The 14,161-nt window shown below is 43.3% G+C and overlaps 1 protein-coding gene across 1 annotated transcript in view; it reads right to left on the bottom strand.

Annotated features, from left to right (window-relative positions):
- Nucleotides 1-462: 462 nt before the first annotated feature.
- The window catches only part of LOC122552194 (adhesion G protein-coupled receptor E1-like), a 36,947-nt gene continuing 23,248 nt past the window's right edge, over nucleotides 463-14,161 (bottom strand). The window contains exons 8-13 of the mRNA XM_043694790.1: nucleotides 10,531-10,722; nucleotides 7,044-7,279; nucleotides 3,990-4,056; nucleotides 2,586-2,677; nucleotides 1,862-2,029; nucleotides 463-626 (exon numbers count right to left, since the gene is read on the bottom strand). Of these exons, the coding sequence (XP_043550725.1) occupies nucleotides 608-626; nucleotides 1,862-2,029; nucleotides 2,586-2,677; nucleotides 3,990-4,056; nucleotides 7,044-7,279; nucleotides 10,531-10,722 (774 nt within the window). The 3' untranslated portion in view covers nucleotides 463-607. The remainder of the gene's footprint in view (nucleotides 627-1,861; nucleotides 2,030-2,585; nucleotides 2,678-3,989; nucleotides 4,057-7,043; nucleotides 7,280-10,530; nucleotides 10,723-14,161) is intronic.

Genomic DNA, 14,161 nt, shown 5'->3' on the forward strand with positions numbered 1-14,161 from the left:
AGGTACAGAATATATCTGCACTTGGAGAGATTAATCAGGGGTAGTCAGCACAGTTTTGTTAAGGGAGGGTTGTATTTAGCAAGTTTGAACTTTTTGAGAAGTTAATCATGAGTATTGACAAGAGTGTATGATGTAAGCCACATAGTCTATTGCAAGACATTTGATGAAGTCATGCTGTACATCTCTATGACTCTATGACTCTAAGTCCCTCATGGCAGATTAATGAAGAAAGAAACAGCCCATGGGATCCAAGGCAAAGTGGCATGATGGATCCAAAGTTGGCTGAGACACAGAAACCAGATAGCAGAAAGATGTTTCTGTAACTGGAAAATTGTTTCCAGTGAGATTCCATAGAGCTTTTGCTGTTTTAGTGTACATTATTGAGTTGGACTGAAGTATAGATCAAGACATTTGGAGATGACATGGAAATTGATGTTGTGATAAGCAATGAGAAGGCTAGCTGTAAACTGTATGACGATATCAATGAACTGGATATCTGGACAAAGCAGTGGCAAAAGGAATTTAATCCAGAAAAATGTGAGGTAATACACTTGGGGAAGGTTAATAAAGTAAAGGATTATAAATCGTGCTGATGATCAAAGAAATCTCAGCAGATCCAACAGTATCTGTGGAGAGAGAAGCAGTGTTACTGTTTCAATTGCATTCTACTGTTCTTCAGAACTTCACAAGATGAGAGAGACCAGGTCTCTGAAGATAGCAGGGCAGTTAGGTAAGGTGGTTCAGAAGGCATATTGAATACATGCTTTTATTAAGTCAGGCAGCGTCAAAGGAGAAGGAGAATCGACGTTTCGGGCATAAGCCCTTCCTGAAGAAGGGCTTATGCCCGAAATGTCGACTCTCCTTTCCCTTTGATGCTGCCTGACCTGCTGTACTTTTCCAGCAACACATTTTTAAGCTCTGATCCCCAGCATCTGCAGTCCTCACTTTCTCCTACATATTTTTATTAGCCAAGACAGAATATAAGAGCTAAGAGATTTAATGCTGGTTAGGCCACAGTATTTCATGTAGTTCTGCCTTTCACATTGTAGGAAGGATGTGACTGCACAGAAAGAGTGGTGAGGAGACTCACGAGGATGTTGCCTCAGCTGTAATGTCTGAGCTTTGAGGAAAGACTGGAGGGGCTGGGCTTATTTTCCTTGGAGCAGCAAAGGTTGAGAGGGGACCTGATAGAGGTGCATCAGATTATGTGGGGCATGGATTGGGTGGATAGGAAGGTGCTTCGTCCCATTGGTAGAGAGGCCAGTTACATAGTTTTAAGGTTAAGAAGTAGAAAGCTAAGAGGAGAAATAAGGAGCAATATTTTTACCCAGAGGGTGCTGGAGGTCTGGACTTTACTGCCTGAAAGGGTGGTTGAGTCAGAAACTCTTGTAACATTGAAGCAGTATTTAATATTCACTTGCCATTGCTGTAGCCACCAGGGCATTGGGCCAAGTGCTGGAAAATGGGATTAATGTAATCAGAACTGTATTGACTGGATGGACACGATGGGCTGGATGGCCTCCTTCTGTACTATAGGTGTCTATGAGACTATGAGCTATGATGAACAGAGATAAATAGAGCATAAATATCAGTACAAACTAAATGATCTATATCTGTGCAGAACTTTACATGTAACTCTCTGTGACATGATGGATCTTTGTGTCTTTCACTGAAATTAAATGACTCCAGACTGCTAACTTCTATTAAGTATTCATCAGACTGCTGACAGTGAGAGTTACTGGGCAGTTACTTTGTCACACAGCTAATGTCTGACCCACACCCAGTTCTACTGGTAAAGTTATCCTTTCCAGATTCACAAATATCGTATGGATTGGAGAGTCTGTAATGGAGACAGCCTTACCTGGTGACTGGAAATACATAGACCATGAAAATAAACAGGCCCTGGAGAGTGTTGATGACAGTGAATAGGTAGGAGAGGAAAATGGTGCTTTCATTGAAATGAAATATCCCAAAGATCCAAGTGCATTCCAGTACAAATAACTGTGCAGCTGCCTTAAGAGTCAAGGTCCTGTCAAAAAGGGACAAAATATAAAGAATATTCATATCAATCCATCTTATCATAATGAAAAAAAGGAACCCATTTGTACACTGCTTTTCGCTATCTCAGAATATCGCAAAGAGCATAGCAGCCAGTGAAAACCAATTGCAATATTAACACTATTGCGATGTGGGAAACGTGGCAGTCAGTTTGTATGCACAAGCTCCTGTCAATAGCACTGTGATAACCTTCTTTTGGTATTGTTACCAGAGAAATGATTAATGGCCAGTACATGAGGGAAGCGTTTTGTCATAACTGTGTGATGGGATCTTTTACATCCAGCTCAGAGAGCAGACTGAACTTCAGTTTGTTGCCTTATCTGAAAGCGGGTACCTCTGACAGTGAAGTACTCCCTCTGTATTGCACTGGGGTCTAACCTCAGCCCTGCACCATCCAGCTTTCAATACGAAGGTAGAATAGAGAGAGCATCACACAGAGATCTCATTTCAGCCAATGCTGCTGGGCCACAGTGAATTGTGCTGTGATCTGAAGGCAGCAGGCCACAAATTTTCTGAAAGGTACTCACGTGGTGTCTTTAATCTTTGAGAGATTCACATCACGTTTGGTCAAATGATGCCTCAGTAAGCAGAGTGTCCAGACATACAACACCATATTCACCTGGAGAGGGAGTGAAACAAAGTTTGGTAAGCAAAGGCAAAACGATGTCTTTGAAATTCGCAGCACAGAATGCTCTGTCTAACTATCCCAATTATTTGTCTTCCAATCTTTCTCCTTGCACTTAATGGTTGGTCATTGCTGGGATGTTGGCATATCTGGCCCGGCCAGCACTTGTTGCTCATCCCTGACTGCCCCCCAAGAAGGTGGTGGTGAGCTGTCTTCTTGATCTTCTGTAGTCCATGTGATGTGTTAAACATGAGAGATTAATAGTTGCTCAGATAGAGTCCAGCCAAATACCTTTTTGATTTAATTCAATGGATGCCCGTTGACTCAAACCACACTGCTATCTTCATCCTTATAATACAGCCACTGAGGAAGAAAATGGTGGTATGGTGGTATTATCACTCACTCAGCAAGCCAGAGACTTAGAAAATGGCCTAGGGTCTTGGGCACAAATTCCACCAAGGTCGATAGTGAATTCTATCAATTGTCATTAAAAGATATACTGTCAAAACGTGCCCAGACAGGTTCATTAAAATATCTACACCCTGTCTAGTTTTTATTAATTATCCCTTAATTAACATAGGTAACCTGTTTTATTTGGTCTCAGGTGTACCTGCCAACATGATAACATTGTATTCATTCCCTGAAAGAGTGCTTTTTCTGTTTGAAACAACCAAATGTATGTTAGGGTGGTTTAGCTCAGTTGATTAGACAGCTGGTTTGACTTACAGAGTCATGTTAACAGTGTGGGTTCAATTCCTACACCAGCTGAGGTTACTGTGAATGTCCTGCCTTATCAATCTCTTCCCACCCCTAATATGAAAGAGCAGCTCTCTGGTCTGGTAAGACTATGACAACTTTACCTTGATAATTGAGTGTCTTCCTTAGGTGGTGAAGTGATTTAATAACACCAGCAGTATCTTGAGTCAAGTGTAGGCCAGACCAGGTAAGAATGGCAGATTTCTATCTTGATGGAAAATGCAACAGCTTTATGACAGTTATTACTGAGATCCTGATTTTATTCCAGATTTACTAATTAGTTGAATTTTCAGTTCCCCCACTGCCTTAGTGAGATTTGAACTTTCACACCTTCTTTGCTCGATGGCTTTGCCTATGACTCCTTTTCCACCTCCTTTTGTCTAAAACTCCTATCTTCTCTGCATCATGTCCCTGTAAGTTTAAACTGATAGCCAATCTCTCTCTCTCTCTCTCTCTCTGTCTCTCCTGAACAAGGCCTCGTGCCTAGAGAGGTCCATATGGTTACCTTAGTGAATATTAGGGGGTGAGGAAACACCAGAAGGACACGTACCACAATCACAAGGCAGACTGGCCCTTGGAAACTCCATCGAAAGCCCCACTCTAGGCTCAGCCAGCAGCTGTGAGAACCAAAGAAATCATTACTACATGTCGTCCAGGCAATGAAGTACCTTTGCAGTGTTGTCGCTATTGTCATATAGAAAAGACAGAAACCAGTTTGTGCACAGCAAGATCCCACATGTGATAGTTGTAGTGTAAGGGGTTTACTATATGATATGTAAATGTGACACAATATACATCATCTCAGAAAGTGATAGAATGTCACATGATATGACCGCGTTCTTGCTCTTGACTACAGATTGGTGTAAAGGTAAAGTCTCTGTTATTTGTTGTTACTTTCAATTGTGCATTCTTAAAACGTATTGTCTTGTATCTGGCCTCAGCAAGCACTGTAGGTATTTGTCATTGCAACATATTATAAAGTAGGAACAAACACAATGTTAAAACAATGATCAGATATTAATGATTATATGTTTTAATGAGATTGACTCAGAGGATATCCCAGTTCTCGGAAGACCTCCCCCCTCTTCTCTAGTCTCTCATCAAGAGTCAATGAAAATAAATCAAAGAGATGTGAAGGCGCTGCTGACATGTTTTATATACATGATAGAAAGTCAGGACCTACCTATCAACAGTGTCACTGGACAGTGAGGAGTAATGAGATTTTCAACACTGCCTTCCCCAAAAATCTAGGTAACAGTGAATTCAAAAGATTTAGAGTCAAAGCTATGACACGAGTACAGATGGAGTACTCCTGTCCAGTTCTGGTCTCCTGATCTAAGGAAGGATATATTTTCTAACCAACCTGTTGCGAGGTCTTGAGGACTGCTGACACAGAGGTCTAAGGAATGCAGTCTAGGATGTAGTCCAGTAACTGGTGATGTACAAACGAAGTCTTGTGATGAAGAAAAAATGTTTTCACACAGCATCTCATCCACACAACATGCTTACTCAGTGATACCCAGACCAGGTGTCAGATCTCTTGGTGGGACAGCATTTCAGGGATAGTGATCACAACTCCCTGACCTTCACTATCATCATGGAGAGGAACAGGAGCAGACGGTATGGGAAAGTATTTACTGGGGGAGGGGGGACTACAATGCTTTTAGGCAGGAACTGGGGAGCCTGAATTGGGAACAGGTGTTCTCAGGAAAATGCACAACAGAAATGTAGAGTTTGTTTGGGGAGCACTTGCTGATAGTGTTGGATAGGTTTGTCCCACTGAGGCAAGGAAGGGATGGTAGGGTGAAGGATCCTTGGATGACAAGGGATGTAGAACATCTTGTCAAGAGGAAGAAGGAAGGTTACTTTTGGTTGGGGAGGCAAGGATCAGACAGGGCTCCAGAGGGTTACAAGGTAACCAGGAAGGAACTGAAGAATGGACTTAGGAGAGCTAGAAGGGGGCATGAAAAAGCTTTGGGGGATAGGATTAAGGAAGACCCCAAGGCATTCTATAGTTAGGTGAGGAACAAGAGGATGGCCAGAGTGAGGGTGGGCCGATCAGGGATAGAGGAGGGAATTTGTGCCTGGAGTCGGAGGAGGTTGGGGAGGCCCTGAATGAATACTCTGCTTTAGTATTCACTACTGAGTGCGACCTTGTCGTTTACGAGGACAACGTGAAATAGACTGATATGCTTGAACAGGTTGATGTTAGGAAGAAGGATGTGATGAAAAGTTTGAAAAACATAAGGATAGATAAGTGCCCTGGGCCAGATGGGATGTACCTGAGGCTACTATGGAAAGTGAGGACAGAGATTGCTGCACCTTTGGTGATGATCTTTGTGTCCTCACTGTCCTCTGGAGTAGTGCCAGATGTTGTGGGGGAGTTCAAAACTAGGGGGCATATTTTTAAGGTGAAAGGAGAAAGTTTTAAAAAGGACATGCAGGACAACTTTTCTTGCATAATGATTCGTGTGTGAATGAACTGCCAGACGAAGTGGTGGATGCAGGTACAGTTACAGCATTTAACAGACACTTGGATATGTACATGAGTAGGAGAGGTTGAAGAGATCTGGGCTAAACACAGGCTCGTGAGACTAGTTTGGGAACATGGTTGGCCTGAAGGGTCTGTTTCCGTGCTGTATGACTACAAATGAATTAGAACAAAGAAGCTTATGTAAAATGTGCAAAACAATCTATTTATCTGCATGTCATTTATGAATAGAACTAAATAGACTAGACTAGACTAGTGGGCGGCACGGTGGCACAGTGGTTAGCACTGCTGCCTCACAGCGCCAGAGACCCGGGTTCAATTCCCGCCTCAGGCGACTGACTGTGTGGAGTTTGCACGTTCTCCCCGAGTCTGCGTGGGTTTCCTCCCACAATCCAAAAGATGTGCAGGTCAGGTGAATTGGCCATGCTAAATTGCCCGTAGGTTAGGGGTAAATGTAGGGGTAGGGGTATGGGTGGGTTGCGCTTCGGCGGGGCGGTGTGGACTTGTTGGGCCGAAGGGCCTGTTTCCACACTGTAAGTAATCTAATCTAATCTAAAAAAAAAATGTGAAGTGATTCATTTTGGAAGATTGAATTTGAATGTAGATTATAGGGTAAAGGCAGGATTCTTGGCAGTGTGGAAGAACAGAGAATCTATGGTCCATGTCCATAGATTCCTCAAAGTTGCCACCCAAGTTGATAGATTGGTTTCTGGGATAAAGGGGTTGTCCTATGAAGGATCTAAATACATTTTCTTTAAAAGGGATTCAAAGAACGTGCTACTCCAGTAGTAGTCATGTAACCGCATCTTTTGTCATTAAAACCCACCTGGTACACTGATGCTCCTTTGGGGAACCAGTTATCCTTACACATTCTGGTCAACACATGACTTCAGATCCACAGCAATGTAATGGACTCTTTACTGCCCTCTGGGCAATTAGGGCTGGCATAGCCAGCGATGCCCATACCCCCATGAAAAATAAACATTTATAAGAATGAAACATTGAAACATACAAGATTCTGAGCCGTAACAGCAGAGACAGTGGCTTGAAGGTGCAAGTGACCTCCTCTGTGCTGCTGATTCTGTGATATCATCAAAATATAAAGTTACTCACTTTTTTTCTGATCCGTAGCCATAGGGACGGATTGCTGCCGATATAATTACAATCAGTGCAGAGACAGCATAGCCAGAGGGATACAGGTATCCCCATCTGATGATATATGAATGGGCAAACTTTGTGACTGTGAGGTGTCTGCACACAATAAAAACCTGCAAAGCATCCAGGAACATCCAGGCAAAGACAGCTAGAAAGAAGTAATGTAGGCATCCTGCAACCAGGGCACACACCACCTGGAGGGAAGATCAGAGTAATTGGTTAGGCTTCAGCAGTGAGCAAAAACACACAGCCACAAAGACAGAGAGAAACACAGGCAGACACACAAACACGATAAACACAAAGGCTAATACTTTGAAGGCAGATGTAACACACAGGTGCAAAGAGAAACACAGACAGAAACATGTTTGGAAAGACACAGAGAGATCACCCAGAAAGATATAAACAGACTCACTCAGAGATAAACACACAGACACAGAGAGACACACAGATAGAAACACAAATAGAAGCACACATCGAATACATGCACAGGCAGAGAGATACAGTGAAATACACACAGACAATACAGTCAGAACGTACAGTGATAAAGACACAGGGCTTTTGTGAAATTTCTAACTCCATCGTTTTGCGTTGTAATTTATAATTAGGGGGCAGAGTTTGTTGACTTTTACGATTGTAGGACTTTCTGTAGGGCCCTGATCTACTATTAAATTGCCAAAAGGCAGAGGAGGATGTAATAGTAGATGTTATCTGGAGCTGAGGTAGAATAGTAAACAGTGAGAATAGCCTTAGACTACTGAAGGAGACAGATGGGCTGATCAGATTGATCGATCAGTGGCAAATGGAATTCAATTTGGATAAATGTGAAATGATGCACTTGGGCAGGTCAAACAAGGCAAGGGAATACATGATGGATGTTAGGACCCTGGGAAGCACCAAGGATCAGAGGTACCTTGGTGAGCATGTCCACCAATCCCTTAAAGTAGTGGGACAGGGAGATTAAAAAGTGATTAAAAAGGCATATGGGATACTTGCATTTAGTAGTCGAGGCACAGAGCTTAAGAGCAGGGAGGTTATGTTGGAATTGTACAAACTTTGATGAGGCCACAGTTGGGGTACTGTGTGCAATATTGAAATCCACATTATAGGAAGGATATGACAGCATTGGAAAGGGTGCTGAGGAGATTTAGCAGCATGTTGCCTGGACTGGACAGTTTCAGTTTCCTGGTGGAAATCTGGGACTGGTCAGTGATGAGCCATCTCTTGGCCAACGAGAAACCCACTGGGAGCCCACCATAGATTTTTAATGAAATATAATGTTTCAGTTATGAAGAAACATTAGACAGACTGGGCTTGTTTTCCTCGGAGCAGAGGAGACCGTGAAGGGACATCATTGCGATGTTTAAAATTGTGAAGACAGAGACACCGCGGGCAGGAAGAAACGTTTCACCTTGAGGGATGGATCAATGACCAGGAGGTTTGGAAGAAACGTGAGGAAAAACCTTTTTCACCCAGAGGGTGATAGGAATCGGAAACTTACTGCCTCTAATAATGGTAGGAGCAGAATCCCTCATAACATCCAACAAGTGTTTAGATGTGCACTTGTGATGTCAAGGTATACAAGCCAATGGACTAAGGGATGGAAAATGGGATTAGATTTGTTGGGTAGTTGGTCTTTATTGACGCAAATGCAATGGGCCGAAAGGCTTTTTTTTGGCAGTGTAGATCTTTGTGACTCTGACCATGTTATTCCATATCTTATTGCATATCTCAATGATGACAGCGAATGGGATTCCCTTCACAATCCCATCGAGTGTTGCTCAGGATGAAGACTGAGATCTGGGATGGGTTCGACTTCCACAACTTCATCAGAATCAATTCTGGAGTCACTGTGGAATGGATACCGGGGCAATGGGTGAGCTGGTGTTGAGGTCCCTCCCATGGAGACTCCTCTGTGGTCCCCATTCATTGTGGCATACAGGACCAGTGCCAAAACTGATGAAGCAACAAATCAACCAATCCCCAGGGTACTTCTCTGTTCCTTCAAATGTCTGACTTCCTCTTCTGGTAAAGAAGGACAGGTGGAAATCTGGGACTGGTCAGTGATGAGCCATCTCTTGGCCAACGAGAAACCCACTGGGAGCCCACCATAGATTTTTAATGAAATAAAATACCGCATTCCCCAGCACGTCCATCTAAAAATATCAGGATTCTGTGCAACTGTTCTTTTTCCTCACAAAAGTTTGTTGTTTCACAAGGCAGGAGAGACAGGGTAAGAGGAAATGTTAATCCAGACCTTCTGTAGGACTCTCCAAACCTGTGACTGCAACCATCTAGAAGGACAAGGGCAGCAGATATAAGAGAACCCCAGCACCACCTGCAAGGTCCCCACCAACCCCACACCATCCTGACTTGGAAATATCTTGCTGCTTCTTCACTGATGCTCAGTCTAAATCTTCCCTAGCTGTGTGTGTTCTCACAGCATACAAACTGCAACGGCTCATGAAGGCAGCTCATCACTGCCTTCTCCAGGGCAACTAGGGGTGGCCACATCCTATGAGCTAATGAGAGAAAGTGAGGATCAAGTGTCAAGACCAGAGTAAGGAAAGTGAAGAGTGAGTTCAGCTGGATTGACAGTGGGTCATTTGAGAAATCAGTGATGTACAAAAATTCCCATGAGAGACCAAGTCAAAATAAAGATAATTTTCCTGTTCAATCTGGGTATTAGCTGTCGAATAAATTAACTAGATTATAAAGTAGCAGCCTGCATGTAGTGTTGGATGACCTGGAGTATTTTGAATTGATGAAGCTGAAGATTAGAAACCGAATTGGAAGGGACCAACCTAAGATGAAGGCTTAATTGAGATGAATGGAGCCCATGGTGGGCTCCCAGTGGGTTCCTTGTTGGCCAAGAGAGGGCTCATCCACTGACCAGAGGATTTGAGCTATAGGCAGAGGCTGAATAAGCTGGGACTGTTTTCCAAGGAATCTCAGAGGCTGAGTGGTGACCTTATAGAGGTTTATAAAATCATGAGGGGCATGGATAGGATAAATAGACAAGGCCTTTTCCTTGGGGTGGGGGAGTCCAGAACGAGAGGGCATAGGTTCAGAGTGAGAGGGGAAAGATATAAAAGGGACCGAAAGGGGCAATTTTTACAAACAGAGGTGGTGCGTGTATGGAATGAGCTGCCTGGGGAAATAGTGTAGGCTGGTAAAATTACATCATTTAACAGGCACCTGGATGGGCATATGAATAGGAAGTGTTTTGAGGGATATGGACCAAATGCTGGAAAATTGGAGTAGATTAGGTTAGGATATCTGGGCGGCATGGACGAGTTGGACCGAAGGTCTGTTTCCATGATGTATATCTCTATGAGTCCATGACAGCTCAGGGAGATAGCAGAGGCTGAGGGTCCTGTGGTACGGGTGAGGAGTCTAGGTTCGGCTGCCTGACTGAGAGAGATGGTCTACGGGTCAGCTTTCTCACCTTGCTGGTCACATGAATTCCTGTCAGGAAGATGAGCTGCGCCAGGAAGAGGTTGATCCTCAGATGCTTGTACACGATGATGCTGGCCTTTTGGATGGAGCAGCACTTGGTGAATATAATGATGGATACGGCAAGGCATAGCAGGGATACTGTGAGCCCAACAGTGGAGATCAGCAGCAAGGACCAGTCTTCCTGCAGCAACGACAAAGAGGGAATCACATGCTGGGGGGGAGGGGGCAGCTCTTTGGATGTTCTCACAGAATAACATTAGGTATACAGCACAGAAATAGGCCATTCAGCCCATCTGGCCAGCACTGATGTTTGTGCTCCATACAAACTACCCCCTATCTCTTGACATCTCATTCTATCAACATGACCTTCTGATCACTTTTCCCTCACGTGTTTATCCAGCTTTTCTATAAACGTATCAACACTATTCACCTCAGTCATTCCAAGTGGTAGTGAGTTTCATATTCTAATCATTTTCTGCACAAAGGTGTTTGTCCTGAATTCCTTGCTTCCACAACTCTGCTCATGGGATGTGGACATCACTAACATGCTCACCTGATGTTGCCTACCTAAAATTGCTCGTGAGTCTGTTAAAAGTCAACCAAATTGACTGCAAGTCTGGAGTCACAGACTGGGTAAGCATGGCAGATTTCCTTCCCCAAAGGGCATGAATTATTTTTTTTCCAGCAATTAATAATTCACCAAGACTAATGTTCAATTCCAGACTTTAGTAATTATGTTCAAATTCCACCAGATGCCTCAGTGGGATATAAACCCACAAAAGCAGAACATTAGCCTGGGACTCTGGATAATGAATCCATTCACATGACCACAAATATGAAAATACTTAAGTCGTCATAGTCCTCCCAGGGCATAGGGCTGCTCTCACATTAGAGAGAGAAATGACTGGTGATGATTTAACCTGAGGGTCAATGCACCTCAGGTAAGGGGAGAGGGTGTGCAAGAGAGTCCTTCATGGTAACCTCAGTCAGTGCAGGAATTGAACCCACACTATTGGTGTCGCTCTGCATCACAAACCAACCGTCCAAGCTAACTGACCCTACACCACAAATATACAGACATATGAACACACAAGTAAGGTACAGGAGTAGGCCATTTGGCCCCTGGAGCTTGTTTCACTATTTAATATGATCATGGCAGATCAGATAATGCCCTGAACTCCACATTGTGATGACATCTCACTTCCTTTCTATCCAGAATCTGTCCACCTCTGCCTTAAAAGTATTAAGAAGTCTTTTCCTCCACACACGTTTTCAGAAAGAGGCTTGTGGGCGTCTGATAGAAAAGATTTGGTGGCACAGTGGTTAGCACTGCTGCCTTGCAGTGGTGGGGAGCTAAGTTCAATTCCAGCCTTGGGTAACTGTCTGTGTGAAGTTTACATGTTCTCCCCGTGTCTGAGTGGGTTACTGCTGGGTGCTCTGGTTTCCTCCCACAGCCCAATGATGTGCAGGTTAGGTGGATTGGCCATACTAAATTGCTCCATAGAGTCCAGGGATGTGCAGGCTAGATGGATTAGCCATGGTGAATACAGAGTGGGTGGAATGCTCTTTGAAGGGCTAGTGGTGACTTTATGGGCAGAATGGCCTCTTTCTGCAATGTAGGGATTCTAGCCTATGACTTTGCTTTCAACTGACTTAAATGGGAAATTCCTTATTTTCAAATAATGTCTATTACTTCTCAATACAAGCAGGGGCAACCTCTCCACATCATCCTGTCAAGAGCCTTCAGGATCTGTAATGTTTCAATCAAGACACCTCTTACTCCTCTAAACTCCAGCAGATACAAGCCTCAACCTTCTACATTTCCTCGTGAGACAACCCATCCCTTCTACTATTAGTCTGGTCAAATAAAACAAAGAACTGCGGACACTGGAGATCAGAAACAAACAAACAGAAATCCTGGAGAAATGCAATAGGTCTGGCAGCATCTGGAGAGTGAAAAATAAAAATCAATGTTTTGAGTCCAGTGACTTTCCACCATTGTAAACCTTCTCTGAACTGATTCATACCCATTTCCTTCCTTCCTTAAATAAGGTGACTAATATTGTATACAATACTCCAGATATAGGCTCATTGGTGTCTCAGATAACTAAAACATAACTTCCATACATCTGTGTTCAATTTCCCTCCATAAATGATAACATTCTATTACTTTTTCAAACTACGATCTGCAGCTGCATATTAGCCTTTTGTGGTTCATCTACTTTGGATACACAGGTCCCTCTACTTCTTGGAGCTATGCAATCTCTCACCATTTGAATAATATGCTTTATAATTCTTCCTGACAGAATAGACAATTTCATATTTTCCCACATCATACTCCATTTTCCAGAATCTTGCCCAATCTATCTGTGTGTGTTTGGAGCTCCTACGTCCTCGAGACAACTTGTGTCTATTTTTGTGCCTTTGGCAAATTTAGCTACCCCATGCTTTCAAACTTTTTATTCAAGTCGTTGATATAAATTGTTAAAAATTGAGGTGCCATCACTATGGTATACCACACATGCTAGCCCATTTTATGTTAACTCCTGTTAACCAGTCAATCGTCTATCCATGCCAATATATTACCCCTACACCATGAAAGTTCATTTGCTGCAGTAATTGTTGAAGTAGAACTTTATCAAATGCCTTCTGGAAATCTAAATAGTCGACATGCACCACTTTACCCACAGCATATGTTACTTCTTCAAAGAATTTCGATAAATTGATCAAGCACGATTTCAGTTTCACAAAACCATGTTGACTCTGCCTGATTATTCTGATTCCTGCTCGAGCATCTCTAACAATAGTTTCTAATATCTTCCTTCGGACAGATGTTAAATTAACTGGCTGTTGGTTTTCTGTTTTCTGCCTCCCTCCTGTTTTGAATAAAGGTGTTGTATTCACAATTCTAAAGAGGAGTCATACCAGATTCAAAACTTTAACTGTTTCTCTCTCCCTGGATGCTGCCAGGCCTGCTGAGTTTCTCCAACATTCTTATTGTTTGTTTCAGGTTTTCTTCATTTCCTGTGGTTCATTTTTACTTGAGTGACATGCAGTATCTTCCAGTTGAATGGCCCTTCCCCAACTGTAGGAAACTTTAAATATTAGAAGCAACCCCTCGCTAAACACCTCGAATAAGACCTCATCAGCTCCTCCTATTGAATCTAAATATAAAACAATATCATATTTATGGACCCTCAGCTTGATCTCTGCCACATAAGTTGTACCAGGGACTGTGATAGATTGGGTGGCACTGTGAGCTGCAGCTAATGGTACCAGTACCCTTCCACTGACACCCTCCTTTGACTGACTGAACTGGTCCTCACTCTGAAACTCAAAGCCCTCCGCTTCTTCCTTTCCAGCCGTACCAACCAGTACCCTTCCATTGACACCCTCCTTCGACTGACTGAACTGGTCCTTACTCTGAACAACTTCTCTTTCTAATCCTCCCACTTCCTCCAAACCAAAGGAGTAGCCATGGGCACCCACATGGGCCCCAGCTATGCCTGCCTCTTCGTAGGATATGTGGAACAGTCCATCTTCCGCAGCTACACTGGCACCACCCCCCACCTTTTCCTCCGCAACATCGATGACTATATCGGCGCTGCCTCGTGCTCCCA

Source organism: Chiloscyllium plagiosum, chromosome 8 (genome assembly GCF_004010195.1).
Source record: "Chiloscyllium plagiosum isolate BGI_BamShark_2017 chromosome 8, ASM401019v2, whole genome shotgun sequence".
NCBI lineage: Eukaryota > Metazoa > Chordata > Chondrichthyes > Orectolobiformes > Hemiscylliidae > Chiloscyllium > Chiloscyllium plagiosum.